The 23,523-nt window shown below is 40.3% G+C and overlaps 1 protein-coding gene across 2 annotated transcripts in view; it reads left to right on the forward strand.

Moving 5' to 3' along the window:
* KMT5B (lysine methyltransferase 5B) overlaps positions 1 to 19,281 on the forward strand; it is a 55,068-nt gene extending 35,787 nt beyond the window's left edge. For both annotated transcript variants that reach the window (XM_069471738.1, XM_069471739.1), the window contains exons 5-11: positions 667 to 832; positions 1,382 to 1,491; positions 3,170 to 3,336; positions 3,625 to 3,644; positions 3,725 to 3,861; positions 9,583 to 9,779; positions 16,927 to 19,281. In XM_069471738.1, the coding sequence (XP_069327839.1) occupies positions 667 to 832; positions 1,382 to 1,491; positions 3,170 to 3,336; positions 3,625 to 3,644; positions 3,725 to 3,861; positions 9,583 to 9,779; positions 16,927 to 18,404 (2,275 nt within the window). In that variant the 3' untranslated portion in view covers positions 18,405 to 19,281. The remainder of the gene's footprint in view (positions 1 to 666; positions 833 to 1,381; positions 1,492 to 3,169; positions 3,337 to 3,624; positions 3,645 to 3,724; positions 3,862 to 9,582; positions 9,780 to 16,926) is intronic.
* The last annotated feature ends 4,242 nt before the right edge of the window (positions 19,282 to 23,523 follow it).

Genomic DNA, 23,523 nt, shown 5'->3' on the forward strand with positions numbered 1-23,523 from the left:
TTTATAATGGAAGCCTTTTAAAATCCTACCCCAGCAGTTTTTCCTGCATCACTAATATAGCCATTTCACTGCCAGAGTTATGCTTTTTGCCCTCTTTTTGTTCTCTGAATGCAGTTATCAGAGATCTGTTTGACTTAAGTAGTTGGAACATCAGGGTGTGTTTCAAGGCCTGTTGGAATACTTAGTTTGGGGTTTTTCTGTGTACATAGAGAATGTTTTTGTTCATAGCATGATTTTGTTTGTTTCACCATACTTCTGAAACTCATTGCCTTGCACTCTTCCAGCTTGATTTTGCATGTTTTTAAAAATTCTTGTCATTCTAACTCTCAATTAGATGTGCTCTATTCTAGATCCTTCATTTTGTACCTTCCAAAGTAGATAACTAGAATAAGCCTGAATCAGGCAGCTTTTGTTTAAATCATCTGGTCACCTCACAGTTAATAACAGTGAAATAAAAATATTAAAATATAGTTTGAAGAAAGAAGTTTTATATCCAGGTGATCAACATTACTTGAACAGTAATGGTCAAGATTATTGATTGTTCTCTTTTGTTAGATCTTTAATAACCATGGCTGTTTTTAAAGTATTAGCTTTTTCTCAAGATCTTAAGATGGATCAGCGGCCTAAGGATTGTGGCAGATAACTTATTGTTTTGACTTCTTTCAGATTTCGGCCTATTAAAGGAAGGCAAGAAGAACTAAAGGAAGTAATTGAACGTTTTAAGAAAGATGAACACTTGGAGAAAGCCTTCAAATGTTTGACTTCAGGCGAATGGGCACGACACTATTTTCTCAACAAGAACAAAATGCAGGAGAAATTATTCAAGGAACATGTAAGTTTATTAAGATTAATATTAACCTGTTTGAATAAGAGTAGTAAACCAAAAGCCTGAATGTTAGTGAATACTGAAATTTTAAATTGATTTTTCATAAAATTAATCAGTGTGACAGTCTTGGGACGCGTAAGACCATTTGGATGACATCCAAAGAGAAAACTTGTCATCTAGAAATGAAACTCATTATGAACTTTTAGAGAATCAAGCTGCTAGGTACTCAAATGCAGGTTGAGTATCCCTAATCCAAAAATTTGAAATCCAAAATGCTCCACAATTTGAGACTTTTTGAGTGCTGCTCCCATGACAGTCAAAAGAAATGTTCATTGGAGGATTTCAAATATTCCAAAATTGGAAAAAATTCAAAATACATCTGTACGCAAGCATTTCGGATAAAGATGGTCAGCCTGTATATGAAATTTTAAAGTAACAGTAACATTTGTTGCTTAATGATCTTACATTGTTGCTGATGGTTTGCTTTTATAATTCTGAGAAAGTCTAGCAGGGTAAACAATTAAAAGTCATTATCATTTTTTTTTCCTGTTTTAGGTATTTATTTACTTGCGAATGTTTGCAACTGACAGTGGATTTGAAATATTGCCATGTAATAGATACTCATCAGAACAAAATGGAGCCAAAATAGTTGCAACAAAAGAGTGGTAACTATTATGCTAGTATAAACCCATAAAGTAATTTTATTTAAAGTTCTCTCTTAAATTACTATCAAAGTGCTAAGAAATTCATGGTAAGGAATGAAGTCAGAGTCGACTCTGAAGGAGCCAGTGCAGTGCCATTGCTTTGGCCCATTGACTGGAGTCAGGATAGTGAAATTAAAAGTCTGAGTTGAACCAGATCCCATCTCTAGGCCAAAGTGCTTTTCGTTTGCCGTTTATTGAGTCTGGATGCTTTCTCAATGATGAGACTACTGAAAGGTTCAGGGTAACCTGGCTTCCAGAGTCAGTCTTTTACTGGCCTCAAGGAGAGGTTAGGGATGAAATCTTAATGATCCTAGGAGTTCTATGGGTGGAAACATCCTAATGCATTACGTGCTTAGAAAAAGTAATATATGTGCTGGCTCAAGTAAAAGTAGAGTTGAACCCAGCCAGGAGGAATAAAAGCCATAGATGAAAGAAGGAATGTGTGACTGTATCTTCTTTCCCATCATGCCTGTTCCCCACCTTATCTCCCAGGAGAAACATGTAGCCCCTTTCATATACCAACCCCTGGGTGTATTTCTTATAGCAAAAATTTGGAGGATCAGACACTTGAAAATGGAATGGGCAAAAGAAAGTTACTCCCAGGCCTCTCGTGGGTGTGAGTACGAGTGTGCTTTGTTTGCCTCGGATGGTGTCGTGGTGTCAGGCCTGCTAATTGGGTCCTGTGGCCCTCTGCATTGCTGATGAGAATGTAGGTTTGAGATCTAGGGTTTGAGAGCAGCACCGTCTAGTACAGTAGCCACCAGCCACATTGAGTCCTTGAAGGGTGGCCAGTCTAAATTGAGAAGTGCTGTAAGTGTTATAGACACACCAGATTTCATGTTAAATTTTATTTCTCATTAATAGTTCTTATATTGATTACCTGCTGAAATAGTATTTTGGATATATTGGGTTAAAATATATTGTTAAAACTAATTTTACCTTTTTTCTCTTTCTTAATGTGGCTGCTGGAAAATTTAAGATTGTGAATAGGCTTATATTATTACATTCCTAATGGATGGTGTGCTCTAAAGAAGCAGTCCCCAACCTTTTGGGCACCAGGGACCGTTTTCATGGAAGACAGTTTTTCCACGGACTGGAGGGGATGGTTTCAGGATGATTCAAGCGCATTACATTTATTGTGCACTTTATTTCTGTTATTACATTGTAATATATAATGAAATAATTATACACCTCACCATAGGTTGAGGAGCCCTGCTCTAAAGGGTGGCAGTGCAATTCTGAGTCCTCACGAGCATTTACTGCCACTGGACCCTGTCTGTTTCATCGAGCAGTCAGCAAGTTTAATTCAGTGCAGCAAGTATTTGAGTACTTTCTGTCTACAAAACACCACACTAGGTGCTGCAGAGGATTCAGAGACATGGGTAGCATAGTTCTTGTCCTGGCGGAGTTTCCATTCTCTTGAAAGGATCAGGCAGATACACAAGTAACCATGGTACAAGGCTGTGGGGCTCCAAGGAGAAGAGATGATGCCCAGGTGAGGATCCAAGCAAGTTAGCTGAAATATACACAGCTAGGTCTTCTCAATTTCTGGTATCTATTGGTCAGGCTTATTTTATTAAAAGAAGCCTTATTATTTATAATTACTAGTAATTTTTAACACATCACATATTTTAAATAGGAAACGAAATGACAAAATAGAATTACTGGTGGGTTGTATTGCCGAACTTTCAGAAATTGAGGAGAACATGCTACTTAGACATGGAGAAAACGACTTCAGTGTCATGTATTCCACAAGGAAAAACTGTGCTCAACTCTGGCTTGGTCCTGCTGCGTTTATAAACCATGGTAAGCTATGTTTCTAAGGTGTTAGCACTAGTGTTGGATGGTCCTGCTAACAGAATGGCCTTAATCAAACTCAGTAAAATCTTTATTTTCCATTAAAGGACAGTTTGAAATACGAATTTTTTTTTTCACAAATTTATTAAAATTAATACTCCTTTAGTTTAACTTGAGACCTAAACTTCTATCAAAAATTGTAAAGTTATGTGGAAAGCTTATTTCAGATTTCTGTAATTGTTCGTGTTTCAGATCTTATCAACAGTTAATTGACTTTATCTTTTGGACATTTTTCAGATTGCAGACCTAATTGTAAGGTAAGCATAAAAGATTTTTTCCTCAAATATTTTGTTTCTGCTTCAGGTGTGAGTTTCTTAATGAGTTACTTTTATTTTAGTTTGTGTCAACTGGTCGAGATACAGCATGTGTGAAGGCTCTAAGAGATATTGAACCTGGAGAAGAAATTTCTTGTTATTATGGAGATGGGTTTTTTGGAGAAAACAATGAGTTCTGCGAGTGTTACACTTGTGAAAGGTAAAGTATTAAATAAGATTTTCAGCTTTAACTTTTTTTTAACTACCTGACACTGATGAGAATTAACTCACATTATCTCTTCACCATTTAAATGCAGAGATAGTCTTTTATGTTCTGTAGCATAACACCCAGTACAGTGTATATCAGCAAACTCAAATGGTACACAACTATTTAGGGACACTGGCACCTGTCCCTTTCAAATTTTAATTTTACCAGCTGTTTTTATGAGTGGTCAGAGTGCAAATCTGCTTAAGGAAAGAATAGGTAATAGCCCACACACATGAACACACACGGTGCCAGAGTGGGGTTGCCCCCTGCTCAAAATGACAAGTGACGTTCACGACTGATAGTTGTGTAAAAACCCTGAAGTTGTCTTGCATATTATCTAGCTATGTCTTCTGGAATTTTTGTTTCAATGCACATACTCTTTGCAATTCCTGTGTTCTATCCCCTGCTGTCACTCAGTAAGTAACCTCTTTTTATGGCCCATCAGTATTCTGGAATCCTTACAGAAAACCCCAAAACTCGCTTTGGCAGGATTATCAGTTCGCGTCGCTCATTGTAATGACTTCTGCACACAAGGGCTCCATGGAGGCAGCTGCTTAAGCTCGTGCAGATGAGTGCTTCAGCAAGGCTTCCCTTGCAAGCTGGTACAGACTACACCGGCAGCACAGGGAAGGAAACCTATATTAGTTGAGCCCATTTTGTACACCTTCCACTGTGCTGGGCACTGTACTCACCCTGACTGATTCAGTCCTCACAGATGTCCTGTGTGAGAGAGAGAGCTAGAATGTGTGCACGCTGCAAGTACACAAACTTCAGTATCTGGACCCCAGTCAGCCTGACTTCAGAGTCCTTATTCTTTCATGTCATAATTGCTTTTGCAGTTATGAGCAAAGTTATCAGTGCTCTGCTCCCTCTTAAAACACCCAACCCACAATGCAGCCGTGCCAAGGGGGAGAGATGGGCAGATATCCAAGTCACCATTTCCCACCTTTCTGGACAGTCAGGGATCTCCAGCCGTGTGGCGAGACAGGCTGGAGTCATTGAGTCATGGTGCTACCTTAGCTGTTTCTCTCCCAGCATTGGGTGGGCTCCTTGCCATGAGGGAGGAAATCTATTCCTAATGCTCCTGAATTTTTGCCTTTTTAATCTATGAAGGAGCTTAGTTATAGTTAAGTAATATTTTATAGAGAAAACATAGTGTTACAGTTAAGTGCCTGGAATCTGGAGTCAGACTGCCTGAGTTGGAATGCTGCAACTCTGCATTTTATTAACTATGTGATGTTGTGCAAGTTACTTAGCTTCTTTGTGCCTTAATTTCCCCATCTGTAAAATAGGGATAACATTAGAAGCTATTCCGTAGGGTTGATGTGGGGATTAACTTTATTTCACATAAAGCATGTAAAACAGCACACAGCTAATACACAAATGTTAGCTATAGAATTATTTTGTGGTTTCTGGTTATTTTCCCATTAGAATATAAGCTTAATGAAGACAGGGACTTGTATCTGTTTCATTTACTGCTATATCCCCAGCATACAGAACAGTACCTAGCACTTAGTAAGTGCTTGATAAACACTTGGTGAATGAATGAATGGAGTAAATAAATATGATGAATAAGTTTTTGGAGACTTTCCTGGGGGGGAAAAAAACCTAACCACATACTCAAGATTCCAAACCAATATGAAACAGCTTTTTCCCTGGTTTAGAACCACATGTATGGTCATGTTCCTTGGGCAGATTGGTTCTCTTTCATGAACCTCAGCTTTCTCACTGGTTAGATGAGAGTATTTCTACTCCATAGGGTTAATGTGAGGAATAAATAGAAACGTGCAAATCCTTTTTAAATGGAACAACGTAATACAGAATAGTAGACATGGCTATTATAAGGCTATTTGAGCAGTTTGATGTAAAGATCGGCTGTATTTATTCTTGAAATTCTCAGGAACACCAAATTGTTTCTGCTTTTACAGAAATCAGTTGGGAGGATGGGGCTAATCAAAGGAATTCATTGAATTATTCATCAGATATTAACTGAACAGTTATTTGATGTTAGGGCCCACACAAGCAGGATAAACGAGACCAGCACAGTTCCAGCTCTCAAGGAAGTGCAGTGAAATGGCGTGAACACACATGGCGTGCTGAGAGCTGGAGGGTGAGAAGAGTGGCTCAGTAAAGAAATGAGAGTGACAGTGTAGTGTGTACAAAGACACTGGGTCATGGGTGAAGTCCCTGGGATACGTTTGAGACATCTTTCTGGGCTATAACTATACCAGCACAATAGTAATTGTCTTTCTTTTTTATTTTGTTTGTCTCCTTCCTAGTTTTGTCGCTGATGTAAAGCTCAATAATTATAGTACATTTATAAGTAAGAACTGCAAATTTCACTCTAGAAAATTTAAAGGATAAAATCTAATGAAGGACCAAAAATAAAAAGAGCAATGTTCTCAGATAGAAAAACTTAAAATCATAAATACTACTCCTTTCCCAGTTAAAGTATAAATTTGGGACTTTAAATATTTTAATTTTGGAATTGGTCAAAACTATTTTGAAGCTTTTATGGAAGTATGTCTGATGATAGGAAGCCAAGAAAAAAATTGTAAAGAATGGTTAGGGGTGACTTGCCGCAACAGATGTCAGAAGTTACTGTGAAATAATTGAGTTCAAAATTTGATGATATTGGCTCAGAAATGAACAAATAGATAAGAGGACATGAACAGAGTCCTGAATTAGAGGCAAGTATATATGAAATCTTAATATAGACATTATTTATTTAGAAAATGATGTTGGTATAATTCATTGTGTTTCTGGGAAAAAACCAAGTTAGACCCCCATATCACATAATATACAAAATAAATTCCAGATAGAGTAGAGATCTAAATTTAAAAGACAATTTAAACTATTAGGAAAAAAACTTAAGAGAGTATATGTCTAACCTTGGGTTAATGGAGATCCTCTTGAAACACGTAAAATAAGGAATGGTAAATCCAAAAATTTTTGAAGGCCATAATAAAGTCAGATAAATGCTATACTGAAGGAAAATGAAGAACACATAGGCAAAGAGTTAATATCCTAATAACAAAAATCTCCTATAAACTGCCGGGCACAGAGGCAATCCCAGCACCACAGGAGAATCCTTGAGGATGGGAATTTGAGACCACCCTTGGCAACATAGTGAGACCCAGCCTCTAAAAAAAAAAAAAGAAAGAAAAATTAGCCAGGCGTGGTGGCACATGCCAGTGGTCCCAGGTACCCAGGAGGCTGAGACAGGAGGATCCATTGAGCTCAGTTCAAGGCTGCAGTGAGCTGTGGTTGTGTCACTGCACTCCAGCCTGGGTGACGGAGCAAGCCCTGTCTAGTTTTTTTTTGTTTGTTTGTTTGTTTTTAAAAACAAACAAACAAAAAACCCCCACAACTCCTGTAAGCTCATAAGAAGATAGTCGAATAGAAAATGGTAAAGGAGAAAGAGATCCTTCAAAAAAAAAAAAAAATGGCCATAAACAAGGAAATTAAAATTAGGGATTCATTCTCACTCAGATTGGCACCACTTAAGAAGTACAGTATACCGCTGGTGAGGATATGGGGATACAGGCACTCATATAATGCTAGTAGAGCTATGAATTGCTATATCCCTTTGGGAAAGTAATCTGGCAATATTTATTAAAAACAAGTGTACCCTTTTACCTGGCAGTCCCATGTGGAGGAATCCATCCTGTAGAAATATGAGCACCAGTTAGTAAGGATTTGGTTTCAATAGCAATATAGCAACAATGTTCATGGTGGCAGGCAAAAAAAAAAAAAATACAAGTTTTAATAATCACCAAGGAGGAATGATTGAACAAATTATAAAACGTTTATTCTGTGGAAATACACAGTTTTCAAAACATATGTTCAATTCAGATTTTTTTGTCCATAAGAAAACTAGTTGCTGAGGAAAATGTTTGGCATTATCATATTTTGGTTTTGTTTGTGTAAAAAGAACCCACATGTAAATTGGTGTGCAGACCATGGTAAAAGGAGTGGAAGACGACACTGTTGGCAGATGATCAGCCCTGGTACCTGGGGCTCTGAGGAGGAAGGGCAGCTGGGAAATCCTGTTAGCTTTTACTTTATGGATATAGTTCCTAGGATTGTTTGACTTTGCAGCAAGCATGAGCGTGTATTACTTTCATAAGTTAAAAAGATGGAATAAGAAGGAGGTGAATGGAAGAGTTTCACTTAATTCTAATTTACAAAAATTATTGTTCATTTGTTTTATATTAAAGTATACTTTAAGTGTGGCCCATCTTTCTAGAAATAAACCAGAAATGTTACAAGTTATGATAAAAAGACACAGAGTATCTGAAAATTTTCTTTCTTAATCTCTGGAATGAAAATAGCCTTTGGGATTTACACATTTACTTTATAAATATATTTTAGGGTAGAGTGTAACTAGTTGCCTGCTTTGGTGAAGATTACCTAGAAGATTTTGTAGTGATTTCTAGCCCACTTTTGCAAAAGAATTGAGCATTAATAAAAATAGAATTTTAAATCCATTCTAAGAAAGAGAAGAAAACAAGAATGCTAACCTTTATGTTCCAAAAATTCCTGCATTAAATACAGGTCTGTGCTTCTTAGCATTAAGGGAGGGGTAAAGGGGTAGGGAGAGAAAATAAGATTTTATGAGGGGAGAAAAATTCTCTTCCTTTCATCCAAATTCTGAAAGATATAAATTATATGGAACCTTACGGAGGGCAATACTGCTTTCATAATCCAGGACATTCACAATTCTGTCCCAAATTCAGAAGCTGCTATTGTATGACTTTTTGGTAAAAAGCTTAGACCAGTAAAAAGCAAGTCAGTGAAGATAATTTTGGCCAAAGAGATCTCTTGTTTCTTAAATGCAATATGTATGTTAATTCCTAACTTACTTTTTTGAATAGAGCTGAGTAAAAATTTATACTGAATAAAGCAAAAATTTGCAAAGCTAGATTTATTAGGGAAGTTTAAGAGAACCTCTCAGTAAGTACCCTCGTTTACTTCACAAGGATTTATATAAATAAAGCAGGGGTACAAATCATTCAGTGGTGAAAATCAAGTCTTTTAAATGTTTTTAGGAACACTTTGTTAATTTAATTATGATCATGTTATTGCAGAAACTTTAAAATAATTATTTAACAAGTTTTATTGCCCTAGAAGACAGATTTTCACTAATAGTAGCATCACCTTCTTACAAAGAATTTCAATTAGAATTTGTATCCAACATTAAGTTCTTAGTTTATGGAAATTCTCTGAATTTTTAAAACTAGTGTTAAATAGTGCAAACGTGGGGTTTTTTAAGCTATGATTTAGACCTAACTATTGTGCCAGGCTTTTTTTTTTTTTTTTTTTTCTCCTTTCCCTGCTCTGTTGCCTGGACTAGAAGAGTGCAGTGGCATCATCATAGCACAGTGCAACCTCAAACTCCTGGGTTCAAGCCATCCTCCTGCCTCAGCCTCCCGAAGTGCTAGGATTTAGGCTTGAGCCATCACTCCCGGCCAAGTACAGAGTTTTTAAAGTTACTTTTATTACGTACATTTTTAATTTCCTTTGAGGGGTCTAGACTTGGTAGGTTGCCGGTGGTGGTTGAGGCCTCCTTTGTTCACACCTGTGGACCTGATGTGGCTGAGTACCCTCAGCAGTGAGGCTTAGTGTAAGTAAGTATGCTGTTTGTTTAACCTGTGCTGTTTTCTCTTTCAGACGGGGAACTGGTGCTTTTAAATCCAGAGTGGGACTGCCTGCGCCTGCTCCTGTTATCAATAGCAAATATGGACTCAGAGAAACAGATAAACGTTTAAATAGGCTTAAAAAGTTAGGTGACAGCAGCAAAAATTCAGACAGTCAATCTGTCAGCTCTAACACTGATGCAGATACAACTCAGGAAAAAAACAATGCAAGTAAGTAAGGGAGATTTGATAAGCATATCTTTAAGTATTTTCACACAATTTGCTTTCTAAAGTGTGCTTCAGTAGTTTTAAACTTTTAAATATTGAGAGAAACCAGGACCCATGAGTGTTGGCAGCACTGCAAGGTTCTCGAAAGGATTTGAGTACTAAGGCACACTCTGTATCTCACCTCCAAATTCAATATCATACTCTAGACTGTTTTTCTTGAATGCTTGGTAACTGGATATTGAGTTCTTCATATGTTCCAGGGTCATCATATGTTTGAGAAAATCATTTTCAAGGTGTTAGTGACACTTTAATGATATCGTTAGGCCCTACAAGAAGACAAAGGACTATGTAGAATCATATAGGCTTTTACATGTTCCAGTGTCTAGCCAGTCTGTTTGGAAAAGATGATGGACTTAGGTAATTCATAGCATCTGGCCTCAAGGCTTCCACCTTTCTACACTTGGTTACCTTTTTAAAAATGAACTAACCCAATTCACCAAACCACCAGTTACCAGACTCAGAATTGTGATAGAGCATTTTGAATGTTGCTATATTATGACATGTTGTATATTAGCTACTACAGAAAGTAGGAAGAGAGATGAAAAGGAGAAAAAACCAAGCTTGGAGATACCAGTTGTTTATGGGGGCAAGATCTAATGGAAACTGGAAAAAGGATGAAGAATAAACAAAGAGAAAATAAAGAGAAGAAAATCTAAATGGGCAAAGGAAAACATCATGTTTGAGGAGCTTTCACGTACTGGAACCATTCTAATTGCTACTGTTTTTCTGGGTAACACCAGTTTTCTGTAGTTGCCACTAAAGCAGTAGAATCTTCAGTCTGACTTGTCTCTGAGAGAGGCGGAAGTTGTAAAGTCTCACTTGGTGATTCCCAAAGTATGCCTGTGTTGGCACTTAAACGTCTAGTAAGACTTCTTAGCACTTAGGAAGCAGAGCCCTCTGAGATACTGATTATTTTAGGCTCTTCTCCCTACTTTCAGATGTTCTCAGCCCAACACTGGGTACTCCCTTCCCCTACAGAAAATCCTGAAGAAAAGGGACGGTGTCTCCCATGATGGTGAATGTCACTGCCGTGAATTCCTGAATCTGCCTGCTGCTGGGAGTCAGAGGCCAGGTGTAGCCTCTGTAGTGGAAAAGCAGTACTGTAGTCCTATTCCAGTCTTTTTAGTTAATGTTCAAAGGGAACAAAAAAAGAAGAGTTAGTCAATCATTCACTGTTGACTGTTGATTCTAATAATAAATGCAGTGTAATGAACATTTGTTTTCTGAGTCTGGTTCCTTGGTGAAACTGGAGACTTGTGAAGCCCATTTTATAAATGCATACATAAAAACACTTAAAAGCCAGGCGTGGTGGCACGCACCTGTAATCCAGCTACTTGGGAGGCTGAGGCAGGAGGATCACCTGAGCCTAGGAGTTCAATACCAGCTTGGGAAACATGGTGAGACCTTGTCTCTCTTTAGAAAAAAAAAAAAAACCACACACTTAGGTGCGTGCTGCCATCTGTACATGGAAGTGACCACAAAGCTGCCCACATTGAATGGCTCTGTGAGGTACATGGGGGGATGTTTTGTGCTTTTGTGTATTGACTTTATTATTAGTATGTAGATACTGAACTTAGTACACTGCTTAGTTTAAAAGATCAAAACCCAAATAATGTTTGGAAGGTGTTACATCTACTAATATGTAGCCATTTATTTATTAATGTTAAACCAAATAATATTGGGAAATATTTATTAATAAACCAAATAGTTATTAAGAGCCTGCTTGTTCTTGAAGAGATAAAAAAGATGTTGAGACTCAGGCTTCTCCCTCAGGGAGCTTATGCCTTAGCTCCAGGGTAAGAAGAGCGCACAAGTAACTATGCAGAGCAGACTAGAAATGCCATTTTCCCAAGTTTAGAGGGACTAGATAATCCCTTTGGGCTGTAGTTCTCAGCATTACAGCATAGAAATACAGCACTTTGCAGTGACTGCTTATATTGGGGTGCTTGCTTTATTCAAATTACCTCTGCAGCATGATTGGAGTAATCTGAGGACTGTGTAACTAATATTGAGGTTATGGACAGAGTAGGTGGACGTGGCTCAGTGTTCTGGAGCTCGAGGCTCACTCACCTCTAAGACTGTTGTATACTAAATCACGTTCACTTGAGGATTTTCTCAAGTTCTTGTATTCTCTTAGGCTGTATTTCTTTTGGTGTTTGTGTCTCAACCATACCGTTCTACTTCTGAAAGAAACGCTTTTGGAAACTGCAGCTGGTAGCAAAGCCGGAGTTGGCAGAGCTCCTCTCCCAGGGTCGGCGGGTGCATGTTGTGTATATAGGTGCTGAGCGCTTTTAATTTGTGTGGTTGCTCGTCTTTATCTTGCAGTTCACTTACACATAATTTAGCAGCTGATAAGAGGAACGGCTTTCTTTGAACAGCATGTATAAATAAATATTTCTGTCTAGTTAGAAGAAAAAATATTTCTTCCTTCCACGCATGGCTTTTTTGGAAGGTATCTTGAGAACTACAGCTCGTTTGCTTTAGCATCCAGGAATGGAGACAAGGAATCCATTTTCACAAATGCAGTCCACAGGTCTGAATTATAATGCAGTTATTGGAGTATTCTAGTTTTTCAGGCTGCTTGTGCCTTGCTGGCTGGGCTGCCCCCTGTTAGTGCTGTGATACGGGATGTGAGACCAGAGGCTCTTGAGCAGTGTGGGAAGATACGGACACAGTCCCTGCAGGTACCACAAGTCGGGACAAGCCCCAGAAGACTCAGCCAGTAGAAGTTCATCTTAACTAAGGAGCATCTGTCCTAGACATAAGAGGCAGGGGCACCATTTCTCACTATCTCACCGATCACTGACATCACTAATTAATCAGAACACTTTTCTCCTAAGTCTACAGGTTGCTTCAGAGTTCTTGCCAGCGCCCTGTTCCAGGTAGCCAGACCGTGTGGGTCACATTAGATGAAAGCTACTTGTGCCTAGTAAACTTGATACTGAGGTCTGCAAAGTCCCATCAAGGGTTTTCTGGAGTCTCAAGTTCTAGAGATGCTGAACTGCATGTGCCCCGTATGTTATCTAGGTTCACGTTGACAGTGCATTTCCCTTGCGATCTGAGCACTCAGGAAGGCTCTGGTGTCACTTTGCAGCTCTTATATCCGCTTGTAAGTCTTGATGCCACACTGCCTTATGGTTTTGAGGGCACCCTGGAATGACCATGATAGCCATGCAGTGGGTCCTTTACCTGTGAGTTATGACACCATAGTAATTCAGTGGTATACCTGATAAGCAGCATAACAGTGATTAAAAACTAGGGATCTTGATTTGAGCCACAGGCCTACGGTCAAGTCCCATCCCTGCCAGCATGCCTAAGATCATCTGTCTTAGGCATGCTAGTCCATGTGAACTTGGTTTTCACAAGGGTTTAATGGCACTCCAAGGGTGTTCGTTAGGGTTGACGTCATACTAATTTGGCCATGTTGCACAGCACTCAGTATATATAGTAATTGCTAAGAAGGATATGTATCACCATCTAAAATTACCATCCAGGTTTATGCATTTGGGATTTGTCCCAGCCGCTAGAAGAAGATAATCACATAAGGTATGTTAGTGCTGAAGGAAGGGTAACCACAGGCATATCTTGTCTCCACTTGTGCGTAATCCTTAGTATCTTGTTAGACTTTTTAAAAATTACTGACTTTTGGTTTGTGGCCACAGTCTTCCTCCTCACTGTCTGAAATTTTCAACCCCCCAAAGACAGCATAGCACCTTCTCTGGACAGTGAAGGACTCTTGGCACTACATTGGACTCTCATCTTAGTCTCATTGCTCACATTTCTCTTGCCTGGTTTATCTGTGTCTTTTTTGGCCTTTGACTTGATGAGCATACCTTTTGACTGGGCTTTTGATGGAGTAATGCTTTTAAAACAAAAGGAGAATACAGTGATGAATACACAACCATACAAGTAAAATCTCTATTGAAGTAATACATAGCATCAAATGCAGTCCGTTTTGTGCTCAGTTTAGACACAAACACATGAAAGAGCTTTGGGGTACTACTGCCAGCAATGAATCTTTTGGAAGGAGGGTATGGGATGGAGAGAGCCTGGATTCAGAATCACCACAAAATGGGATTTCATCTAATGGATAAAATAAGTGCCAAGTAAGGAGAGTCTTAGGTGCTATGAGAATACATAGGAAGGACACCCTGTCTTACCAAAAAAGCCACAAAAGTCTCCCTGAAAGAGGTGGGCCTAAGCTGAGACTGACGGGGGGATGAGAAGTTGACCAAGTGAGGCATGTTCAGAGCAAAGGGACTTTCATACAATGATATTGGTCAAGTGGAGGACTTGAATAGAAGATGACTTGTTCTCCAGTGCCATCACTGGAGTACACGACGGGAAGAAGAGATGTGACCAGAGTTTTATATTTTGGACTTTATTCTTAGGGCATTAGGGTACTACTGACAGGTTTAAAGCCCAGAAGTGACATGATATACTGGGAAAACCCTTCTGGCTACACGGTAGATAACAGATTGTTGGGAGAGAGAGCAAGCAGACGTAGTTCTGGCAGGTGACCATGGCATTTGGAACAGGGAAGAGTAGATGGGTTGCAGTGACATTGCAGGGGTGGACTCCATAGGATGTGGTGATTGGATGAGACAGGGAAAGTGAGAGTGAAGGATGACCTCTAGTTTTCTGGTCCGGCAGCTGGGCAGATGGTCGTTGTACTGCCTGAGAGGGAGCACGTGGAAGGGGAAGCTGCCAGGGGACTTGACGGTGAGCTCAGTCTAGGCGTGTTGTCTGTGAGGGGCTTAGAGACAGCCTCAGTCAGCATTCGGTGATCTGGATCTATAATTTAGGAGAGAGGCCAGAGAAAGGAGTTAGGGAATTATCAGCATGTAAGTGGTAATTGGCTGTGGGCAGTGGGTGCTTATCAGCTGGGTGGTGGGGGCCTGAGGAATGATAGTCTAGGGGCAGATGGAGGAGGAGTGCTAGGGATGGGGGAAGGAAGCCCAGGGGAGTGTGCTCATTGACAGCCTAAGGAAGAGAGGATTTCTCAAGAAAAAATGGTTATCAGTGTCATATTCAGAGAAATGAAGGGTTGAGAAGTGTTCATTGGATTTTATAACGAAGTCACCGGATTGGCAGATGCTGTCTTGTTGGAGGGGCAGGCTGGATCCAGGTTGCAGGAGATTGTGTGGAGAATATGATACGTGATAACTGAGTAGGGGTGATTGCAGGTATGTACTAAGAATAGTATGGAAAGAGGAAGAATAAGATTGAGAACCACTAAGCTTGCTCATACATCAGTCCTTGAAGTAGCACAGGGTGAGTGAAGGCTCATCATGGCCACACTTGGGAAAGCCAAGCAAATGGCAGCCAAACAAATGCAGGTGTGTCCTAGGTTTTGCCTGGAAACAAGCAAAACACTAGTGTCTATTAATAGTGCATCTACTCAGTCCACCTTGTAGGCAAGCCATGTAAGCATAAAGAAGTCCTTTCACAAAAGGATTCCCCTAAACAGCCTTATTTTTAAAAATATTTTCTACCAAGTAGTTCTGTATAATTCCAGTTCATCATAAATCACTCATTCTCAAACGGGGTGGTATTCAAATTTCACTACTCCTCTAAAATAAGTTGCCCCTTGTTAGCAGCCCACATGTATAAGTATGTTCTTGGTTTAGTCATTGGAGCTCTTCACTCTGAATTTTGGTAGTTCAGGTACCCTGAAGCCATTTATGATCTAATCTCTGAGTACAGAGCCTTATATTCTTGGTGGTTTGATGTTTTTGGAATCCTTGTTACGCATTCGTGCTCCTCTCTCAATAAAAACTAATGGTAACTTGCTTGCTTAGCCAGGCAGAAGGAATGGCAGTTGCCCTGGCAACGCTCAGGCGTTGTTGGAAGCGACAGAAACCTTCTCCGCAGCATCCTGATCCTCACTCTGGGCCGGCAGTGTGCTGGGCTTACCCATATTCCTTGTTCTTGTTCTCCCTGTTTTTTGGTGAGAGGTGGTGAAAATCAGTCAATTCGGTCATTTTAGCTTCCCTAGTGAAGGGAACATCTTTAAAGGATGTTTTGATCAGGAAGAGGCTTTTGAAGTGGGGGATGTGGGAACAAAGTAATTGAGAAATTGACTTGCGTAAAATTATAAATAATAGTCCAGAATGTAAATGTAGAGGGAAAAAATAGCAGAAAGTCACTGGCAAGGCCGGAGACACTGCAGTAGCAGCTTGCGCTTGAGTCACACGTAAAGCCTTTGAGAAGCCATTCAACTGTCATGTTAGTTCTCAGGTTATAGTTACCACTAGGATCCTTGCAGCCTTTCTGTATCCTTGTCCTGGAGGAAAGAAGTATGCCGTTTGTCCTGAAATGTGTTATTCTAGCAGCCTGTCACTGCTTTCTCTTTCAGTGTGACTGTTGGCATCAGGCAGTCACCGAAGGTGTGGGCCCAAGTCAGTTCTGCAGCTCATCTGCCAGCTCAGTCGTCTTCTGGTCCTCACAGAGGTGACGGGAACGACTTAGGATAATCAGTTCTTTTTCTAGCGACGGTGTATTTTCTGGAGTAACAAAACACAGATCTTAGGATCTATTTTTCTTGTTTGAAACCATTGTAATAGAATTTGTCTCTTAGGGCCTATTAGTAATATATTTCTGTTCTGTACTACTGGCCAAGTACTGTACTTACTTCGGGTTAATGAGTAATGGGTTTTAGAAACATATTTAAAATGACAATTTTAAGAAGAGTTTGTAAAAGAAAAGAAAACCATGATTTTTACTTAGCTTTTCTTCAAATCTTCTATGTGGGAAAATACTAAATCAAGAGAAAAAAGGCCTTCGTTCGGACCAGCATCATGACAGATTAAGGAGAGGCTTAGAGTGAAATCTAGGTCCCTGCTGTGCTAAAAGCTCCTAACTTATCTCAGAAATGAATAGATGCCCATAAATTAGAAAGGGAACTTCAAAGAAAAGCCGTATAGGGAATGTGTGTGCCGGCAAAATCTGAACTGTTGTCTGTTTTCTACGTCTGTATAATCTCAACATACTATAGCTAATAGTCTGGTTTGGGGCATTGTTTTGTTGAACTCTGCTGTGTTGCCAAGGCTATTTTTCACCTTTTTTTTTTTTTTTTTTTACCTTACAGCTTCTAACCGAAAATCTTCCGTTGGTGTGAAAAAGAACAGCAAGAGCAGAACGTTAACACGGCAGTCTGTGTCAAGAATTCCCGCCTCTTCCAGCTCTACCTCATCCAAGCTAACTCACATAAATAATTCCAGGGTACCAAAGAAACTGAAAAAGCCTGCAAAGCCTTTACTCTCAAAGATAAAATTAAGAAATCACTGCAAGCGGCTGGAGCAAAAGAATGCTTCAAGAAAACTCGAAATGGGAAATTTAGTACTTAAAGAGCCTAAAGTAGTTCTGTATAAAAATTTGCCCATTAAAAAAGATAAGGAGCCGGAGGGACCAGCCCAAGCCGTGGTTGCTAGCGGGTGCTTGACCAGGCACGCAGCACGAGAACACAGACAGAATCCTGTACGAGGTGCTCACTCGCAGGGGGAGGGCTCGCCCTGCACCTACATAACCCGGCGGTCAGCGAGGACAAGAACGAGTCTGCAGGAGGCCTCTGACATCAAGCTTGAACCAAATACGTTGGATGGCTATAAAAACAGTGTGGCGGAATCTTGCCCAGACAGCGGGGAGCACGCAGCTCCCACTGTGCAGGAAGAAGAACCGGCTCATGAGACCGCACAAAAGGGGGAGACAAAGTGTCACAAAAATGACACTGGCGTGTCCAAAAAGAAGTCACGACAGGGAAAACTTGTGAAGCAGTTTGCAAAAATAGAGGAATCCACTCCGATGCATGATTCTCCGGGGGAAGATGATGCAGTGCCAGATCTGATGGGGCCCCATTCTGCCCAGGGCGAGCACAGTGGCACGACAGGTGTGCCTGTGAGCTACGCAGACTGTGCTCCTTCGTCTGTCGGTTGTGCAGTGGTCACATCAGATAGCTTCAAAACAAAAGACGGCTTTAGAACTGCAAAAAGTAAAAAGAAGAGGCGCATTACGAGGTATGATGCACAGCTGATCCTAGAAAATAACTCTGGGATTCCCAAATTGACTCTTCGGAGACGTCATGACAGCAGCAGCAAGACAAATGACCAAGAGAGTGACGGAATGAATTCTTCAAAAATAAGCATCAAGTTAAGTAAAGACCATGAAAATGATAATAATCTCTACGTAGCAAAGCTAAATAATGGATTCAACTCAGGATCAGGCAGTAGTTCTACAAAGTTAAAAATCCAGCTAAAACGGGATGAAGAAAGTAGGGGGTCTTATGCAGAGGGGCTTCATGAAAATGGGGTGTGCTGCAGCGATCCTCTTTCTCTCCTGGAGTCTGGAATGGAGGTAGATGAGTACGGTCAGTATGAGGAAGAAAGTACAGATGATTCCTCCTCTTCTGAGGGAGATGAAGAGGAAGATGACTATGATGATGACTTTGAAGATGATTTTATTCCTCTTCCTCCAGCTAAGCGATTGAGGCTAATAGTTGGAAAAGACTCTATAGATATTGACATTTCTTCAAGGAGAAGAGAAGATCAGTCTTTAAGGCTTAATGCATAAGCTCTTGGTCTTAATTTGACCTGGGATAACTACTTTAAAGAAATAAAAAATTCCAGTCAATTATTCCTCAACTGAAACATTTTAGTGGCAGCACTTCTATTGTCTCTTCACTTATCAGCATAATATTGTAGAAAGTGTACAGCATCCTGACTCTTCTTAAGTCTGATTTGTGCAAATTTTTATCGTACTTTTTAAATAGCCTTCTTACGTGCAATTCTGAGTTAGAGGTAAAGCCCTGTTGTAAAATAAAGGCTCAAGCAAAATTGTACAGTGATAGCAACTTTCCACACAGGACGTTGAAAACAATAATGTGGCTACACAATTTTTTTTTTAACTTTTAAGAGCATCAGTTGGCTCTTTAATATATGTCTAAATAATAATTTAAAACAAATCATAGTAGCAGCATATTAAGATTTTCTAGTATGCTAATATCACCAGCAACGATCTTTGGCTTTTTGATTTATTTGCTAGATGTTTCCCCTCCTTGGAGTTTGTCAGTTTCACACTGTTTGCTGGCCCAGGTGTACTGTTTGTGGCCTTTGTTAATATAGCAAACCATTGGTTGGGAGTCAAATTGGTTTCTTTAAAAAAAAAAAAAAATACATTTACACGCGTGACAGCTCACTTTTCAGTACATTATATGTACAAAGGTAGCAGTGTGCAGGATGAGTTTCGATACGGCGTATTTATTGCTTGTCATGTAAATTAAAGACCTTGTATTTAACTCTTTTCAATCCTTTTAGATAAAATTGTTCTTTGCAAGAATGATTGGTGCTTATTTTTTCAAAATTTGCTGTGAACAATGTGATGACAACAGGCAACGTTTATCTAATGAACTACAGCTATCTTAATTTGGGTCTTCAAGTTTTCTGTTGCACTTGTAAAATGCTACAAGGAATATTAAAAAAAATCTATTCACTTTAACTTATAATAGTTTATGAAATAAAAACATGAGTCACAGCTTTTGTTCTGTGGTAACCTATAAAAATGTTTGTCTTTGAAATTCAGTGTAAACAACTGAAAACAATGTATATGTTGTAAATATTTGTGTGTTGTGAGAAATTTTTGTCATAAGAAATTAAAAGAACTTACCAGGAAGGTTTTTAAGTTTAGAAATATTCATGCCAATAAAATAGGAAATTATAAATATATAGTTTTAAGCACTGCATCAGTGGGAGTTCTTGGCTTATGTTAGTTTATTATGAAAATATCAAAGATTTTTTGACTATATTTTCAGTTAAACAAAAAGAGGTGTCAGATTTAATTTGTTTTTTGAAGCACTTTGAGAAGAGAAATTAATTTTAAGTAACTTAATGAGCAAATTTTTTGATTACTACTTTATGTTCAATGCCAGGCTCTTTTCATTTCTCTGGATTACTTTACAAATCACTGGGCAAAAGATTTGGGAATATAAATCTGTAACAGGTGTTTGACACCAGTGGGTCTCTATTTCTGGGAAATGTGTACGTGTACTTTCAGACACAGTGTTCCTAAGTAAAATCCATTTAGGGGATTTGTATAGTATCTAGAAAAGTAGCCCATGTCTTAAGATGTTAAAAGGAATCTGCAGGTAATGAAAAGTCCAGTGGAGAAAACCTCAATGCTTACTGTTACTACAATTGATTCCTACCAGTTTCCAGGTTTGAGGGACATTATTTAAATTAAGCTCCTTAAACCTCTTGCCCATAGGTTCCAAATAGAAATTAATAAGGTTCATTAAAAGTTTTTAAAGTTTAGGTTGTTTTCACCTATGTTCTCTAAGGAATTACTTCCGTAGTCTTACATGGTCTCATCCTTGTTTGTTATGGTGCAGTCTAATTCCTCAGGTATTAATTTGGAAGCACATAGTAGACTTCCTTCCACCCACACCCCCTTCTGCCGCAACTGGAGGTCGTCACCTCAAGAGGGAGGGCAGCCCCTGGTCTCAGGAGCACCTGTCCCTAGGCACCTGGGGCACTTGGCAGCCCACAGCCAGTCCTCCTGGGCTCCCTGTGTCTGGAGAGTGCTGGAGGGCAGTGGGGCGCCTCTTTTCCCACCTTAGTTTGGGGTGTTTTGAAAAGTTTCAGAGACTAACATTTATATTTGAATACCAACAATAGCCATTTCAGGAATTACAATCTTAAGGAAAAAGTAACAATACATTTCCCATTTTTCTTCATTTTTAAGCTTAATTTTAGTAACTTATTTATGATATTTTAATTTTATTGTGGCCTCGTCTTTTGAGGCAGACCTTCCCATGGGTCTCAGAGCAGTGACATTTGGTAACGAATCACTGCCTCTCAGGAGTTGGTATGCACAAGCACTCAGCAGCCACTGTTGATGCCTTCTAGGGAAACCTAATTTCCGTTCTTAAAGGTAGGGGCCTCCGAACTGTTCTAGATCTGCTGTAGAACTTCACTGTGCGGAATGGTGAAATCCACACACTGTTGACCAGTTTGGAAGAGGTTGCATTCAATAAAACTTCTAGCTCGAGCTTATGCAATGATTCGTTAAGATTTTGGCATTGTAAGAATTAGGAAATGATCATAGAAATATATGTAAAGTATTCAATTTTCAATCATTTTTCAAATTACTGTTTTAAATTGTTTTGCTGAGTTGTAATACTTTTGAGATACAATGTATTCCTTGTACTGAAAGAATGAAAGGACTTTTTCAGCATTTGAGGTAAGTTCTTTAACGTTTCATTAAAAACATTTTTTACAAATATTTTGTACATGCACTTGCAGTATTGAGGTTAATCATTTTAATAAATTCGGAAATTAAAACAGTTTGGCCGCTGTTCACTGTATCTGAAAAGGAAAAATCAAAAATGGTGACTTCAAGAAGTTTTCATGTAAAACACAACATCAGAAAGTTTCTGAAGCTCTTCACTATCTGTGAGTGTTCGGTTCTCTAGTCCCGTCTTCCCTTGTTTGTGGTGCCTGCCACTCATTCTTCTCTCAGGAGGGAGACTCCCTTTTAAGTTACGTACCCTCCTAGCCCTTGAACTCGAGAAATACTTGCCCTCAAATGGAACAAAATAACATTTGGGTGCTTTTACAATCCATTTATTAATGGTTTCTAGTTACTGGTTTTCCCCCCCTCGCTGTATTGGGCAAAACTAGCATATCTAGGATTGGCATGGGTCCTTCTTTCTGCCATTTACTGTTGCAAAACCTAGTTGGAAGGAAGGAAATACGACTGGTGTAGGAATCAGGAAATGCATTTGCCCAGCTCTGCAACATCTGAGTAGCCCTGAGCAAGCTGCTTAATCTCCAAATCTTCTAGCACCTAGCACAACTCAAGTCAGTGTGGACACCGGGTCCTGTCACCAGTTAAGTGTCAGGCTGAACTGCATCCACTTTTTTTTTTTTTTTTTCCTTTTTGAGACAGAGTTTCACTCTGTTGCCCAGGATAGAGTGCAGTGGCAGGATCATAGCTTGCTGTAACCTCACACTACTGGGCTTAAGCTATTCTCCTCCCAAGTAGCTAGGACTATGGCACCACGACTGGCTAATTTTCCTATTTTTAGTAGAGACGGGGTCTTGCTCTTGCTCAGGCTGGTCTCAAACTCCTGACCTCAAGCGATCCTCCTACCTCGGCCTCCCAGAGTGCTAGGAGTACAGGTGTGAGCCACCGCACCTAGCTCTGCGTCCACCCTTGAGGATACTCTGGGTGAATGGTTCAGACAAGGCAAAGCATTGACTTTTCCTAATAAATATCTGACCAAACTTGGGTTCCCAGTATGGAAAAAGCTAAAACATGGCATGCCTGTTAAGTACTTCGGCATCTGATACAGCATATCGGGTTTTCTCTCTACTCCTTTCCAATAGCTAATGGCAGCTAGCTTGCCTGGAGCCCTTGTATGACTTATTTCTCAAATGCCACCTTTCTGTCCCTGACCTGCACACCACTGTGTACTCTGCAGCGGAATCCAGTGGCAAGGTGTGAACAGGCTGCCAGCCTCGGGGCCATTTTTGTAACCCGTTATGGCGAGCGTGGCCCTCACACTCAAGAGAAGGTAAGAAGGTCTCCAGTTGTCTTCTCCGTTCCTGACGTCCTGGAGCACATGAGCATTGCTTACGTTTACTAGTGATGGAACCTGGAGGAAAATGAAGGAGCACCAGAATTGGTGGGAAGGGGCAGGGTGTGTGAATGGCCAGGATTGGGAAGGGAGTCTCCCAGTTACGCTGCCTCCACACCTCTTCTCCTCTGCCGCTAACGTTCTCCCAGGGCACTGAGCTTACAAATATTCATGGAAAGGGAAAGCCGCTAGTCCAGAGGACAGACAGACTGCAAGCTCATGGCTTTTCTAATGTTCTGAAAAAATCAACCCTGTTACTAGATCGTATGTTCTCCTTGTCAGATTTCTGAGTTTTTGTGGTAAGTAGACAGTGGTTTCATCTTAGGGGCAGCTCACCCTGTTGGGTGCTCCACTGAGGGGCAGCAGAACGTGGTGGGCCACTCAGGCATGCCAGATGGCTGGCACCAGTCCGAGCCCCTGAGTGGCCTGGGTCTAGTGTGACAGCAGTAAAGTTACACTTCAGTATTTTGGGGGCACATCTTGTGTACTTGGTGTTGAGGGGGTGAGATTAAAGCCCTGGGAGAGGGTATCTTCGTCCGTTCTGTGCTGCTATGACAGAACACCACAGACAACAATTTATAAACAATAGAAGTTTATTTGGCTCATGGTTCTAGAGACTGGGAAGTCCAACGTCGAGGGGCCACTTCTGGTGAGGGCTTTGGTTATGCGTCATCCCATGATGGAAGGCATCCCAGGGCCAGCAAGGGGCAGGGAGCCTAACTTTTATCAGGAACTCCCACGATAACAGCATTAGTCCATTCATGAGGGCGGAGGCTCATGACCTAATCACCCCACAAAGGCCCCACCTCTCAAGACTGGTGCATTGAGGATTAAATTTCCAACCTGAACTTTGGGGGACAAACTCAGACCATAGCAGTGAGATAACCTAGGGAAAGAGGGCTGAGCACAGCCCCTGGGCCTGGCCTCACGGAGGCATGGAGGGCCATAGGGAATGCTGCTCTAAGGCCACTGGTCCTCTGTGACCTTGGAGAGCACAGATTGGGGCAGCCCTGGGAGGAGTGAGGGAGGATGGAGCCAGGAGAGGAGGGGCCTCAC

This window comes from Eulemur rufifrons, chromosome 6, assembly GCF_041146395.1.
Source record: "Eulemur rufifrons isolate Redbay chromosome 6, OSU_ERuf_1, whole genome shotgun sequence".
Taxonomy (NCBI): domain Eukaryota; kingdom Metazoa; phylum Chordata; class Mammalia; order Primates; family Lemuridae; genus Eulemur; species Eulemur rufifrons.